The sequence below is a fragment of the Schistocerca serialis genome, chromosome 1, assembly GCF_023864345.2.
Source record: "Schistocerca serialis cubense isolate TAMUIC-IGC-003099 chromosome 1, iqSchSeri2.2, whole genome shotgun sequence".
NCBI lineage: Eukaryota > Metazoa > Arthropoda > Insecta > Orthoptera > Acrididae > Schistocerca > Schistocerca serialis.
The window spans coordinates 438,991,014-439,006,130 of NC_064638.1; the positions used below are offsets into that span (position 1 = coordinate 438,991,014).

General features: G+C 43.5%; 1 protein-coding gene across 1 annotated transcript in view; it reads left to right on the forward strand.

Annotated features, from left to right (window-relative positions):
* LOC126472697 (ubiquitin carboxyl-terminal hydrolase 34) overlaps nt 1-15,117 on the forward strand; it is a 529,852-nt gene that overhangs the window by 261,588 nt on the left and 253,147 nt on the right. The window contains exon 24 of the mRNA XM_050099952.1: nt 14,270-14,460. Within this exon, the coding sequence (XP_049955909.1) occupies nt 14,270-14,460 (191 nt within the window). The remainder of the gene's footprint in view (nt 1-14,269; nt 14,461-15,117) is intronic.

Genomic DNA, 15,117 nt, shown 5'->3' on the forward strand with positions numbered 1-15,117 from the left:
ACTCAAAGAATACTTTTAACTCAGACATAGTATATTTCAACTTCAACAGAGAACAAATTCAATATTTCTCACATCAGTATTCGAATGTTTATAAGTCAACCGATTTGTCTTGCATTAGACTCGATAAAATACATCTGCAGTAGCGTAGTTTTTACAACCATATAATTTATGAACATGTCTTTCTTCCAGTAAGTCCAACACATGAAGTACTATTAAATGTCTATAATCAATTGTTAATTTTCTTTAACAATAATCACAGACACTAAAACAGCAAGGAATACTACATGACTAATTCTTGCTCTTCCAATACAACTTCCGTGGCATGAGCAGCAAACACTTGTCGATGCCATTCGACCATGGCATCTACCTTGCACTCGTGAGCCCTTTCCAGCCTGCACACACAAACATGTGTCGCTCAGTACGTATGTTCACTCACACTTATTTTTAAAATATCATATGGTTGAGACGGTAGAAGGACGAGTAGTTCTGGAATTCCCACGGCCCTCTGTGGGCTCGGGGGTTAGAATAGTCCCGCGGTATTCCTGCCTGTCGTAAGAGGCGACTAAAAGGAGTCTCGAATGTTTCGGCCTTATGTGGTGGTCCCCTGTCGGGTTTGACCTCCATATCTCAAAATTATTCCAAAGTGCGAGCCGATTGGGGAAGGGCGCCTTACTTGGTGCATTGTGTCCCTCTTGCGTTGAGAACTTTCGCCAGCTTATTCATCGTTGCATTGCAGTCCTGCCCGCTCTCCATCTCTTGGGCATGGATCTGTTCCTGCATGCACTTTCCGCCATGCGATGTGCAGTGCCACTTTCTGCACAGACGAAACCCATGGACGACATGTCACCTAAAATCCAGCACGGTAGCCAGTCCGTTGTGGTGGGGCTGCCATGTACCCTGTTGGTTGTAGCCCCCTGACAACACAGGGATCGCTCTACTGATGCCTGCGCCGTTAACTCCCCACCTATGCCAAGGAGTAGATGCCCATCTCCCTGGGGCATCAGGACTCCCGGCAATGGCCATCCTGCCAGGTGGCCTTTGGTGTGGCTGGGTGGCGCCCGTGGGGAAGGCCCTTGGTCGGAGTAGGTGGCATCAGGGTGGATGACACGCAATGAAGCGTGGCACATCTTCTCTTGCTGGTGGCCGGCCACCAGCAGTCTCTAAGCGTTCGAGGGCTCATTTTAGAGCTAACGTTTATGACCCCAAATCGTTCCCCTCCCTGGCCACACCATGGGAGGAACGAAAGGCAATGAATGAAAGTGAGACGTATTCGCCCAGGTATCTCGTCTGTACCAGAGCTGATGGGGAATCCTTTATATCCGTGAAGCCTCAGTTCTTTGTAGAGCGTTCAGAGGACAAGTTTGGGGAGGTGGAGGGCTTGTCCAAAATGCGATCCGGTTCAGTATTGATAAAAACGGCATCCTCCACCCAGTCACGGGCTTTGCTCGCTTGTAATAAGCTGGGAGATGTTTCCGTTACTATCACGCCCCATAAAATTTTGAATATGGTCCAGGGCATTATTTTCCACAGGGATCTCCTTTTACAGTCCGATGACGAGCTGCGCGCCAACTTAGAGCGACATGTTGTCCATTTCCTCAGGCGCGTCCACCGGGGTCCGCGGGATCATCCAGTTGCCACCGGTGCCTTCATCTTGGCATTCGAGGGTGACACATTACCTGAGAAGGTCAAGGTGATGGTCTACCGATGTGATGTAAAGCCATATATCCCTCCCCCAAAGCGGTGCTTCAAGTGTTGGAAGTTTGGCCATATGTCTTCCCGCTGTGCTTCCAGCCTCATGTGTCGCGATTGTGGTCATCCATCCCATCCTGATATTCCATGTGCCCCGCCTCCCATCTGCGTCAGCTGCGGAGGGCACCATCCCCCTTGCTTGCCGGACTGTCCGATTCTGCAGCAGGAAAGTAAAATAATGGAAATCAAGACCCTGGACCAACTAACTTACACTAAGGCTAAGCAGAAATATGATCGGCTTCATCCGGTGTGCATGACGTCTTCTTATGCCACCACTGTTACTCCTGTTACAGCTCCATTAGCTCCACCACTTCCAGTCAGCTCTGAGAGTTGAATGACCACACCTGCCCCCTTGATGGTGGGGGGCACTTCACTCCCTGTTGCTCCTGCTCCATCTCCTGCAGGAGCAACACACACCCCCCCGCCCCCAACCATCGGGGACATCAGTTCCCCCCTCCCAGCCGGAGAAGCGTAAGACTTCTTCGACTTCTCTCGCCAGGAAGGGGTTCCTTGGGGACCTCCCTTCGCAAGTTCTGACTGGTTTAAAAGTGGACACCTGCAAATGGCTCAAACAACCACCGGTTGCTGGTCGTAGGGCCTCACGGTCGTCGTCCGTCCCTGAGACTGAACCAGGGAAGCCCTCCCAGCCTGAACCACCGAAGGTACTGAGAGAGACACAGAAGAAGAAAAAGGTTCGTAAAAATCACGGCAGTGCGGTGGCACCCGTCCCACCGCTCCCTACAAGCTCCGCATCTGAGGATGAGGTCGAGATTCTGGCATCTGCTGAAGACGTGGATCTCGCCGGTCCCTCAGACGCCATGGATATGGATGTTACTCCCGCTGGTACTGAATCGGTGGCAGCGAGTGAACAAACGGCATAAACTGCCTTCCCAGTCCCTTCACGCCTTTCTGAGCCATGGACAATATCATCCTCCAGTGGAACTGCAGCGGTTTCTTCCACCAACTAACTGAGCTCCGACAACTTATCAGCCTTCACCCTTTCTTCTGCATTGCTCTTCAGGAAACTTGGTTTCCAGCAATGCGAACCCCCGCCCTCCATGGCTATCGGGGTTATTATAAGAACCGGGCAGCTTATGAAAGGGTGTCTGGTGGCGTCTGCATCTATGTCCTTCACTCTCTTCACAGTGAGTCTGTCCCTCTACAAACACCTTTAGAGGCTGTCACTGTTCGGGTGTGGACGCCACAGGCTGTTACTATCTGCAGTCCGTATCTTCCACCGGATGGTTATGTCCCACAGCATGTCCTGGCTGCACTGATCGCCCAATTGCTGCCACCTTTCTTGTTACAGGGCAACTTCAACACCCATAACCCTCTGTGGGGTAGGTCAGTGGCAACAGGTCGAGGTGCCATCGTTGAGAATGTATTGGCACAGCTCGACCTCTCCCTTTTAAACGATGGTGCCTTCACACACTTCAGTGAGGCGCATGGCATGTACTCTGCCATCGACCTTTCCATCTGCAGCCCTAGCCTCTTACCATCTGTCCAGTGGAGTGTGCATGACGACCTGTGTGGCAGTGACCACTTTCCATACTTTCTGTCACTGCCACAGAGTCACTCTTCTGGGCGCCCTTGCAGATGGGCTATGAATAAGGCTGACTGGGACTTGTTTTCCTCCACTGCTGCTATTGACTCTGTTTCTCATGAAGCCATTGATATGGTGGTTCTCTCTGTCACCACCAGCATCGTTACTGCCCCAGAATCTGCCATTCCCCGTTCTTCTTGGTCCCCTCGGCGGCGGACTGTGCCTTGGTGGTCGCCTGAGATCGCTGAAGCGATTAAAGATCGCCAGCGGGTGATCCAGCATCACAAGCGACATCCCTCCATAGAACACCTCATCGCCTTCAAACGGCTGCATGCGCGAGCCCGCCGCCTTATCCACCAACGCACGCAGGAGTGCTGGGAGCGGTATGTGTCCACCATTGGCCTCCATGTCACTCCATCGCAGGTCTGGGCCAAGATTCAATGCCTCTACGGCTATCGGACACCTGTCAGCATCCCTGCACTCTCACTGAATGGAGCAATTTGTACTGACTCCGACGTAATTGCCAACCGCTTGGCAGAGCATTTTGCTCTGAGTTCCGCTTCCTCAAATTACCCACTGGCCTTCCGCTCCATTAAAGAGCGGATGGAAATTCGGAGCCTTTCTTTTCGCACCCACCATCCTGAATCCTATAATGTTCCATTCAGTGAGTGGGAATTTCACAGTGCCCTCGCCACTTGCCCTGATACAGCTCCTGGGCCAGATCGCATCCACTGTCAGATGCTGAAACACCTTTCAGTGGACTGCCAGCGATGCCTCCTCGACCTTTACAACCATATTTGGGTCGAGGGTGAGTTTCCGTTGCAATGGCGGGAAAGTATTGTTATCCCCGTTTTGAAACCTGGCAAGAACCCTTTGGAGGTGGACAGCTACCGTCCCATTAGCCTCACCAACGTTCTTTGCAAGTTGCTTGACCGGATGGTGAGCCGGCGGTTGAATTGGGTACTGGAGTCTGTGGGCCTTCTGGCCCAGTCTCAGGGTGGGTTCCGTAAAGGCCGCTCCGCCGCCGACAATCTGGTGAGCCTGGAGTCCGCCATCCGTACGGCCTTTGCCTGCCGTCAGCACCTGGTCGCTGTCTTTTTCGACGTACAGAAGGCGTGCGACACGACATGGCGTCATATACGTCCTTTCTACACTTCATGATTGGGGTCTTCGGGGCTCTCTGCCGATCCTAATCCGAAATTTTCTGTCGTATCGTAGCTTCCGCGTGCAAGTCGTGGCCTCCCATAGTTCCTCCCGAGTCCAGGAGAATGGGGTACCACAGGGATCTGTCCTCAGTGTCTGCCTGTTTGTAATTGCAATGAACGGGCTCCCTGTAGCGGTGGGAAATTCTGCCTCCGCTTTCCTGTATGCTGACGACTTCTGCCTCTACTATAGCTCCATTGGCATTGCAACTGCTGAATGTCAGCTGCAGGGTGCTATCCGCAAGGCACAGTCTTGGGCTGTAGCGCATGGTTTCCAGTTTTCCACTGCCAAGACCTGCGTTAATGCATTTCTGCCAGCGCCGAACAGTCCACCCTGAGCCGTGGCTTTATCTTGCCTGCGAACTTCTTGCTGTGGTGGAGACACATAGGTTTTTGGGAGTTGTTTTTGATGCCCGATAGACTTAGCTGCCTCATATTCGGCAGCTTAAACAGACATGTTGGCGGCATCTAAATGCTCTGCGATGCTTGAGCCACACCAGCTGGGGCGCCGACCAATCTACCCTCTTACGGCTCTACCAGGCATTAATCCAGTCCCGTCTGGATTATGGGAGTCTGGCTTATGGCTCAGCATCCCCATCTGCATTGCGGGTGCTGGACCCGATACTACACAGCGGGATAAGACTTGTCACTGGTGCCTTCCGGACCAGCCCCGTGGACAGCATACTTGTGGAGGCAGGTGTCCCTCCACTGCGGTTGCGGCGCCAACATTTACTGGCCGCTTATGCTGTTCATGTTTTTAACTTGCCCGGGCATCCAAATTATCATCTTCTGTTCCCGCAATCGGTCGTCCGTCTGCCAGAACATCGGCCCCGGTCAGGTTGTACGATCGCGGCCCGCGTCAAAGAGCTTCTCTCCTTTCAGGACCCCTTTGCGTACACCCCCATGGTGTGTTCCTCGCCCTTGCCTTCGGCTCGACTTGGCACAGGGCCCGAAGGACTCAGTCCCTCCGGAGGCCTTCCACCGCCACTTTTATTCCATGCTAGCCACGTATCAGGGCTCTGGCGTTGTATACACTGACAGTTCGATGGTTGCTGGTCGGGTCGGTTATGCTCTAACTCTAGGGGACCACTACGAACAACTATCCTTGCCGGCTGGCTGTAGCGTTTTTACTGCTGAGCTGGTCGCCATCTTTCGTGCCCTAGAGTATATCCGATCCTGCTCAGGTGAGTCTTTCTTTATCTGTAGCGATTCCCTGAGCGGTTTACGAGCTATCGACCAGTGTTTCCCTCGTTCTCGCCTGGTGATGGCTATCCAGGAGTCCCTGCATACTCTTGCCCGTTGCGGCTGCTCTGTGGTCTTTGTGTGGACCCCGGTCATGTCGGTATCCCGGGCAATGAACATGTTGACCGCCTGGCCAAACAGGCCACCAGTGAACCAAACCTGGACATTGGCCTCCCGGAGACTGATTTACGAGCAGTCTTACCCCGCAAAGTTTTCGCTCTATGGGATGCTGAATGGCGCGGTCTGACCACCCCTAACAAACTCCGTGCCATCAAGGAGACGACGACTGTGTGGCGGTCATCCATGCGAGCCAATCGCAGAGACTCAGTTGTCCTTTGTCGGCTCCGCATTGGCCACTCCTGGCTGACACACAGTTACTTACTGCGCAGGGAGGACCCTCCTCTCTTTTGCTGCGGGTCAGCTTTGACAGTGGTCCACATTTTTTTAGGCTGTCCCCTTTTATCTGTGGTCAGGAAGACATTTGTGCTGCCTGATACGCTCCCTGCCCTTTTACATGATGACAGTGCCATGACTGGCATAGTTTTGTGTTTTATTCGGGCAGGGGGCTTTTATCATTTGCTCTAAGTGTCTATTTTTATTTAGTATTGAGTCTGGCTTCTGGCCTACAGTTTTAGCCTGATTTTTTAATATGTTTCTCGGTGGTTGGCTTTTCCTTTTTTTCCCTATGGTCGGCCAACCACCATCACACTCTGTGTGATTTTAATTCATTTTGTCTAGTCTTTGTCTAAGTTTCTCTTGTTCTGTGTTGTCTGTCGTCTATTCTGTTCAACATTTTTTATTCTCTGAGGGTGTTTTTAGTATATGGAAAAAGGGACCGATGACCGTAGCAGTCTCGTCCCTTTACTCCCACAAACCAACCAGCCGAATTCACACGGAAATTCTCAAAGCACTACAAAGTGTGCAACACATGTACAAATTTGTCCATTGTCTACAATATACAGATACAGTTGTGTATCGGTGCACTACCAATTAAGTAGAAACTCACGAAATTTATTTATACTGGTTGTCATTCAGCTTTTCCATTTCATCTATAACGAAGAAGCCATAATGCATGTGATTCCGGCAATCCTCACATATTTTTAATTAGTTCATTTAACGTCATGTCTGTTCGTATATGCACTTGGTAAAAATATTTGGAATTTATATTGTCCTGTTTGAATGTGTTAATAAGGTCTGCATTATCCCTTGCCAAATGCTTTGGAATCCATGAGTATGTCTGGCTCAAATAAAATACATTGGCTTTTATGTGACGGTCGAAAGAAAAATAGTTACATGTTGGAACCTGGTTTTCCAGGACTGTGTTGTCAAATATGAGTACATTGTTTGGTTTTAAGTTATCAAGTGATGGAATATCTTTGCTGTCACTGAATCCATCAGTGTCATGCAAAATTTTCTGTAATAGCTGCTACTTGGGTTGAAATAGGATGTGTTAACAGCTTCCTGCTATCAGGTGGTCTGACGATCGTAGCATGGTTGTTATCAGGAAGTAGCAAGCCATTCCGCCTGATCTGAATTGTCGTATCATTGCAGGACTAGTTGCTTACTAAAAGACCATTGTGATGAGGGTACCTCGTCCACTTGGTCATGGTGGCACTGTTCGTTTACATTAGAATGCAGGAATTTTGTAGGAAAATAAGCAACACATGTATAGGGTTTTTTTTCTGACACTTATATGTAGTTGCGTATATAAACGAACTTAAAGAAGATCGTAGTTCTGTGCCCATATCTGGCAGAGTTGATTCATACATTTCCACTTCCAACAATGTACAGCATAGAGTTAAGCTATGGTTTCTTCTGGTGGGTGGAGAGCTTGGGGAGCTACATCCAGCAGATTAGTACACAATGCCTCATAGAATTGGTGGATATACAGCTGCCACCTCAGTTGACACTCTAGCACATGCTGTATTGCAAGGCCAGCATACATTAAATTCTTTAAATTCTGCCTTTGTAGAGTTGTACATTCTCTGTTATTAAATATTTTAACTTCTCCAAGGAAGTCACCTGAAAAGATTGTATGATCACCCAGTATCACTGACAGAGAGTGAATGTTTCCTTGGAACAAGGCTGATATCTGCACTCATACATCACATATTCGACATCATTTGTCCATGCATAATATTACTGTATGTCAGTACTTGGGGGTTTTTGAATACTATCACCATGTAGACCTTTCTGTTCAATACCATACCACCAGTGACAAGCTTGCTGCCACTGGAGTACTGCAGTGACTTCATCTCATGTGCAACGAAAGGAATTATCAGTTGAGCATATTTATTTTTTGTCTACATTCTTACACATCACTATTCGCCATCAGCGCTAATACTTACAGTGCCTCGCAGCAGAAGGTATTGATATATATCTTGACATCTTTACTCTTTGACAGTTCTCCCCCCCCCCCCCCTTTTTTTAAGGGCTTGCTGAATTCACAGCTGCATCTGTTACCAAGAAGGGATGGCATGAGCTTTGTATTGAATATCACACTGTGTGGCTTACAAGAATTCCATAGCGATTCCCATCACCTTAGAGTCAAAGCAAAGGATTAACACAATGCACAGTGCACATTGTCTGTTCAGTGTCTTTTTGGCATGTCATCTTAAGTTATCATAAGTTATCATTATTATTATTATTATTATTATTACAGCATTGCAAGCATAGCACTGTGCATCTAGCATTAGTCATATCTATAATTGAACACACTCTATAGTAATGTGTTCATCTGTCATCTTCAGCAAGGCTCTCCCAGACAGAGAGAATTATTACTATGCACACATGCAGACTTGCTGCTGTGTGGTATGTGTGGGACACTGTGTCCAGTTGTGCTGCAGACTATTGTGGCTTTTGTGACACTTAGAACACCTCTTTATATCCTGGGACAGTTGTAGCTGTAATAATAACAAAACCCTAAGGGCAATGTTATACACATGTAATAATAATTATAGATGGATGAGTACTTACCGATAGGTCTCACCAGTAATTCTAGTGAGGGTCCACACAAGGTAATTCATTGCTATTATTTGTTACTACCACTTCTTGCATAGTGGGAGTTTGGGTAGCCATTTGTAAAGGGTATACAATTCCAGCATACGCAACACATGTGTTGGTGGGCCCAATCAGGTAACACACATTCTTTCCATTCTGCTGCACTGCAGTTATTTGTTGAACAATATTCCTCTTGTCAGCAGTCATATTATCCATTGTTATCATGTCTTTCCATTCTTGATGCAGAAAGTGGAGAGAACATTTCTCTGATAAGTGTTTAATGTTAAAATTATCTTTGCTCAATGCAAGCGTCTCCTAGATGCACGTACAGCAAATGACCGTGCTAATGCAATCAAATTATTAAAAAAAATTGACATTACACACCAGTGTATTATGCATTTTCGAATACCATATGTATTAAGTTGGTCTTGTGATATAATAAATGCAGGCTTCGCCTACTCACAGCTTCTGTGCAATATGATGAAGGCAGTAAAATTGCACTGCATTAAAATTAATACCGCGATGAATTAGGGAGGCAGGGTGGGGATGGCCTTCACGGGGCAGTGACGTGATGATGTCAGAATTCCATAGCGATGATATCGTGGCCTTGGTGGAATTGTGAACACGATGGTGGTAGTATTCCTCGGTTGATCTCAATGTTTTTAGCGAGAACTGACAGTAACCTTCTACTGTTACTGTTTTAAGAGGAGTCACATTTTGGATCAATATACTGAACAAACTGCAGCCTCAGTGATACAGTACAACAAAAGACATGACTGTCAATCTCAGTTGATATGGATTTCAGCTGTTATTGACCACCAAATATTCCGTTACAAGAGGTGCATTGACCAAAATAATACCCGTCTGTGAACACGCCCTTGAATACATCAACAAAGTGATAAAATCCCATTTTTCTCTTTATACATCTATAGATACCGCTTCTCGTAGCTGTGATTCCCACATATGTCACAAACTCTTCATATGTGGTTTTTGATGACTTGACATCTAATATGCCATGCAGCACTTGCTGCTAAAGAAATGTGGACTTGATTAAGAGCAGAGTGGAAAGTAATTGCTAAAATTATATGTCATTGATTTTGCTTTATTAGTTTAAAGTTTGCTATGTAATTGAACACTTCCCTCAAAGAAAGTTATTCATATCCTGTAAAAGTACATTGTGTAAAAAAATATAATTTTCTCTTACAATGGCAAAAATAATGAAAAGTCTACAATAATGATTGAAGCAGAAGAAATGAATTAAAATTTGTGCTGCAGCTGGGACTCGAACCCAGGTCTAATGAAAAGTATTAACAGGATATATTATCAGATGTACTGAAATAATACAGTGTGTTTCTTTAATTAACCTCCACAAAAAAGTAGTTATGTATATAACAACAAACAAAAACAAAGACAAAATTTAGTAGAGGAAATATAAATTGAACTGTTCGCTCAGAAGCTAAATACCCTGTATTGTACATCATTGTGCACGTATCCACCAAGTCCCTCCTTTTGTCCGCCAGTAGAGGAAATCTCTTTTACAACAAAGAATTTAGGATTGACAGAGGACATCGAAAAAGCTCAAAGAAAGGCAGTTCTTTTTGTATTATTTCTAAATGGGGGAGAGTTTATCTCGGATGTGATGAGTGAGTTTTGGTGGCAATCATTACAACAAAGGCATTATTCATTGCAGTGAGGTCTCTTCACAAATTTTTGCTCTTCAACATTCTCCTCCAATTGTGAAAATATTTTGTTGGCCGCATCCACATAGGGAGAAGTGATCATTCTAATGAAATAAGAGAAATCATAGCTTTCACAGAAAGATTTGTGTTAATTTCTCCCATACGCCATTAGAGAGCAGAACGGTAGAGAAATAATGTGTAAGTGATTTGATAAACCCCCTGCCGGGCACATAAGTGTGAATTGCAGGGTACTCATGTAAATGTAGATAGATGTAGGAAACCTTGTAACGGGTATAGGGGTGTTAACTTGAGGTTAATTTTCTCTTTTGTTTTTAGCAGAGAATGATTTACCCAAGGGTGAATGACATTATGACTAAGACACACATAGACTGAATTTGGATCATATGCATTTGATGTTCGATCTTGTAACTAGTAATTTTCAAGTTTGGATTACACTTTTTAATTCCTTCAAGAACATTGACATCATCAGTGTCATTCTGGCTCGTTTCCTTTATGATGAAAGATGTATGTAAATGAGCTTCCAGTACATACATTCATTCATGACATCTGTTACCCTTCTTTTCTTCCCAGTTAGTGGAAAAGTATGGTCCCAGGGCAGAAAACCAGATGATCTGAAACAATAAACTTTCTCTCCGCTATTGGTAAAGTATCCTGTCAAAATGTTGTGGTGTGCAAAAGTGTCATTGCCCCATTGGCACTTATATTTACAATATAATGATGTACAACTTGACTAGAAGAAGGGACTGGTTGGTAGGACATGTTCCGAGGCGTCAAGGGATCACCAATTTAGTATTGGAGAGTAAAAGTCGTAGAGGGAGACCAAGAGATGAATACATTAAGCAGATTCAGAAGGATGTAGGTTGCAGTAGGTACTTGGAGATGAAGAAGCTTGCACAGGATAGAGTACCATGGTGAGCTGTATCAAACCAATCACTGGACTGAAGACCAGCACACCAATGAGGTACAGTGCTCTAGTACTTGCCACTTTCAGTGTTTAAACAGTTTGAATGACTTTTTGGTAGCCAACTCCTCCTCCTCTGTATATTGACATCTTAACAGGGACTATTAGACCACCTTAAATAAAAATTTCTGTTAGATTTCACTTTTGACAGTCAAGATTAGGAATTTTGTGTATGTAAATTTGTTAAAAGTGCATAACGGTGTTTCATTCTGACAGTGTATTGATTCTGCAAATATTAGCAGCTCCACTTCTCTGAGATGTATGCACATGTATTGACAGTCTCTTGAAAAATGATCAGGAAAGTGAATGTTAAATTCGAATGTTCTATGTTTTTTATGTTGTACTTTCCGAGATGTTCCACACCCACAAAATGCCTCTCACTTTTGGGTCTATGGAACAAAAACTGAATGTAATCTAATCTAGTCTTTGATGCAGTCCTTTCAGACACATCTTTATCAGCTGTGGAAATATTAAGATTTTCCACTGTTCCTCACACATTTATTGACGTTCTGCTTCCAGTTTGATTGATCTGTTTTCTTTTCTGTGCTTTTATTTAACAATACAATATCCTTTGGAGTGAAACTTACATCAGCCACATGTGTTGTTTTCATTGATATGCAATGTTCTTCCTGAATGGTTAACTTTACATCTACAAATAGTTCAACTTGTTAATGGAAAAAAAATACATCCGTTAGTAGCATGTCTCACATGATGTATCACTTTAGTCCACCGCAAACTCAATATTTCCAAGAATGTGATGTGCAAACTTCTTTGAGAGATGTCTTCAATTGCATTGTTATATGTTTATGATGCGTCAGTGTGGTGTTTTTCCCCTTCTTTTTTTCTCTTTTTGCTGTTTATTGTTTGAGGTGTTCTTGTCTGAATGATGAATGAAACCGAAAGGTTAGCAGTGCCACCGGTCAGTTTCATTGACTGATAAATTATAGTGTTCTGTGCATAACCTGAGTCTCATCACCTGGCATACTGTATTCCAAAATTCAGTATGAATTATAATTATTGCAATTCAGCTTGTACATAGTTTCAATAGATTAAGATGATCAACTCTATGGTTAAGAAGAATATTTGAAATTTCGGGAAAAATATGCATACTGCTCTTTGAGAAATGAATAGTTTAGTGGCAACTACTTCCTGAAGTCAGCACTGTCAGTATCGTAATTAACATAATGCTTCCAAATGCTCCTTGGTGTACATTATGATATACCTCCATATAACTTTATACACCATTCTCCCACAAATGTTTAATTAATAATATGACCGTTGTAATCTTCTGTTTGTCAGTGTATAACAAAAAGATGAAACTGGATATTCAGAAAGTGTTTTGCTCTTTAATAGTATCGTGACTAGTAATAAAAATAATTTCCATGTAGATTTTACTTCTTTGCATAGTGGGTCATTTTGAGGTGGATTGGGGGTGGGGTGTATCTGTGCATGTTTTCCTGTCCTCAAGCAAAGGACTCAACTTGTTTCCTACACCCATAAGGCAAGAAATTAATAATCACATTGAACTGAAAATAAAATTTAATGAAATACACTTCTTTTTACCCATTATTGCTACAGATTCAAGAGTGGAATACTCATTTTAAGAGCACATAATTGATTGTGTTTGAATTAAATTCTTCTTCATTTGTGATTTTGACACACAGATTACTCTTAATCTTTTCAGCTACCTGTAACTATTGTTTGTATATTCATGTAAACACTACACGAGCAATAGTAGATAAACTGCTGTTACTTTGGGAATAGCTACTTTCCTTCCTCCTTCATATGTTTATTCCTAGGCCACGTAAACACAAATATAATGAAGCAGTTCACTTATAGACACTTGTTAATAAACCCTGTAGAGTTATTTTTTACCGGCCACTTCTCTTATCAACATAGTGTCACCTCTTGGTATCTCACACTGAAATAAATTGTTGAGAAGTAGAATAATGTGCACCTAATATGAGAGAATGTAAGTGTTCATTAAGCTCAAATGTTTATTACTGTGGATAGCCCCTATATATATTGGAAACAAGATCAGACACCATTTGTGGCTGACTTCTGCTTATGCTTAGCAAGATCAATAGAGATTCAGGATAGGGAATACTACAAATAAAATCATATTACAAAACCGGATTGAAAATTGTACTCAGCTACTGCAAGCAGTCAATTGATTCCACACCTGAAGAAGTGGATTGCTTAACAGAAATCATTTACCATTGTGAACAAATTAAGTGCTAGGTTTAGTTTATTACTTTATTTTAAGAAATACAGCTGGATGCACAGTTTAGTTTGCTGTCGCTGCAGCATCTAGTTTGCTGTCGATGTTGTAATGATGTACTGACTGAACACTCGAATGTGTATTAAGCTTATTGAAGGTAATGTGAAAGTGCAAACAAAAATTCATAAAATAGCAGCTGCTTGCTGTATTTTTAAAAATAATATAATCCACAGCCAGTAAACAACCAGTAAAATGGGTAAATTATTGCAGTTTAATCTATTTATTTGCATGTGTCATGGATCGTAGTATTGACCACTCACTATGATCAGTGAGTTTTATGTTTGTAATAAATTTTCTCAATGAAAAAAAAGTGGTGACTTTCTGACCACAGTCATGATTGTCTTAGCACCACATATTATCTTTATTACATACTTGTGTACAACAAATACTGTCTTCCTCGATGACAGATGGCTGTTTGCAGCAATGTAAATCAAATATAGGTAGTGCAGAAATTACCACCAAATAAAGCACAGAGTGGAATACATTGGATGTGATATCCCTTACAGTCATCTGGTGAAAGTATTGTCATTTTGTGTAACTGTATATGTGCAGGAACAACTCAGACTCTGAAGAAAGGTTTTTTTTTTACAGGTGTCTTACAGCAGGAGGGCAGTGAGTGGCAGCAGGATTGTTTAGCTTGTCTGTTGAAACTGCTCTGCCACCTAGGAGTCCAGACTGATGATTCTGATTTCCTGCATGATATTGGTAGCATACGTAACAAACGTGCTCGCCGTTTTCACAAGCTTAACAGTGATAAATCATCTCTTCCAAAACTGAATGATGTAAGTATATTCATGAACTTTATTTGTTTATCCTATGGCAACAACAGCAAACATTGACAGGTATATAAGGTTTAATTTTACATGTATATCTAGTTAAGTACTTACATATAGATTAATTTCACTTTTTGGCACAAATATTATGCACATTTTTAAATTGTGAAAATTACTAACTTAATATTACTGACTACTTTAACTGATATAATTGCAAGTTTAAAAAAAAGGACAGATACATTTAATCTTGGTTCAATATCTAATGTTGAAGCCAACTAACAGCAGAGGGAGTAGCATTAATGAAGTCACTATATGGTCCAAGATACTTCCTCTGAGGGTAGTCTCTAAAAATATGTTGAACAGTTTGTTCTTGGGCAGTACAATCACAGGCTGGAGAATCTTGGTGTCCCCACTTGTGCATCATAGTGTTGCACCTGATGTGGCCAGTTCTTATTCTGTTCAGCCTTGTCCACTCGCTTCTCTGCAGATGAAATCTGGGTAGGCTGGCAGTTGGGTCTTGGACACCTTGATGTGCTGTTGTTGCAGCATTCCACCTCCTGTGCCACTCTTCTTTAATGTCAAACTTCTCGTCCCTCCTTCCATTATGCCACAGTGGATTGTGAGATTTTAAGTGGTCTGGGAGAGGGTTATTTAAGACTGTGTGAA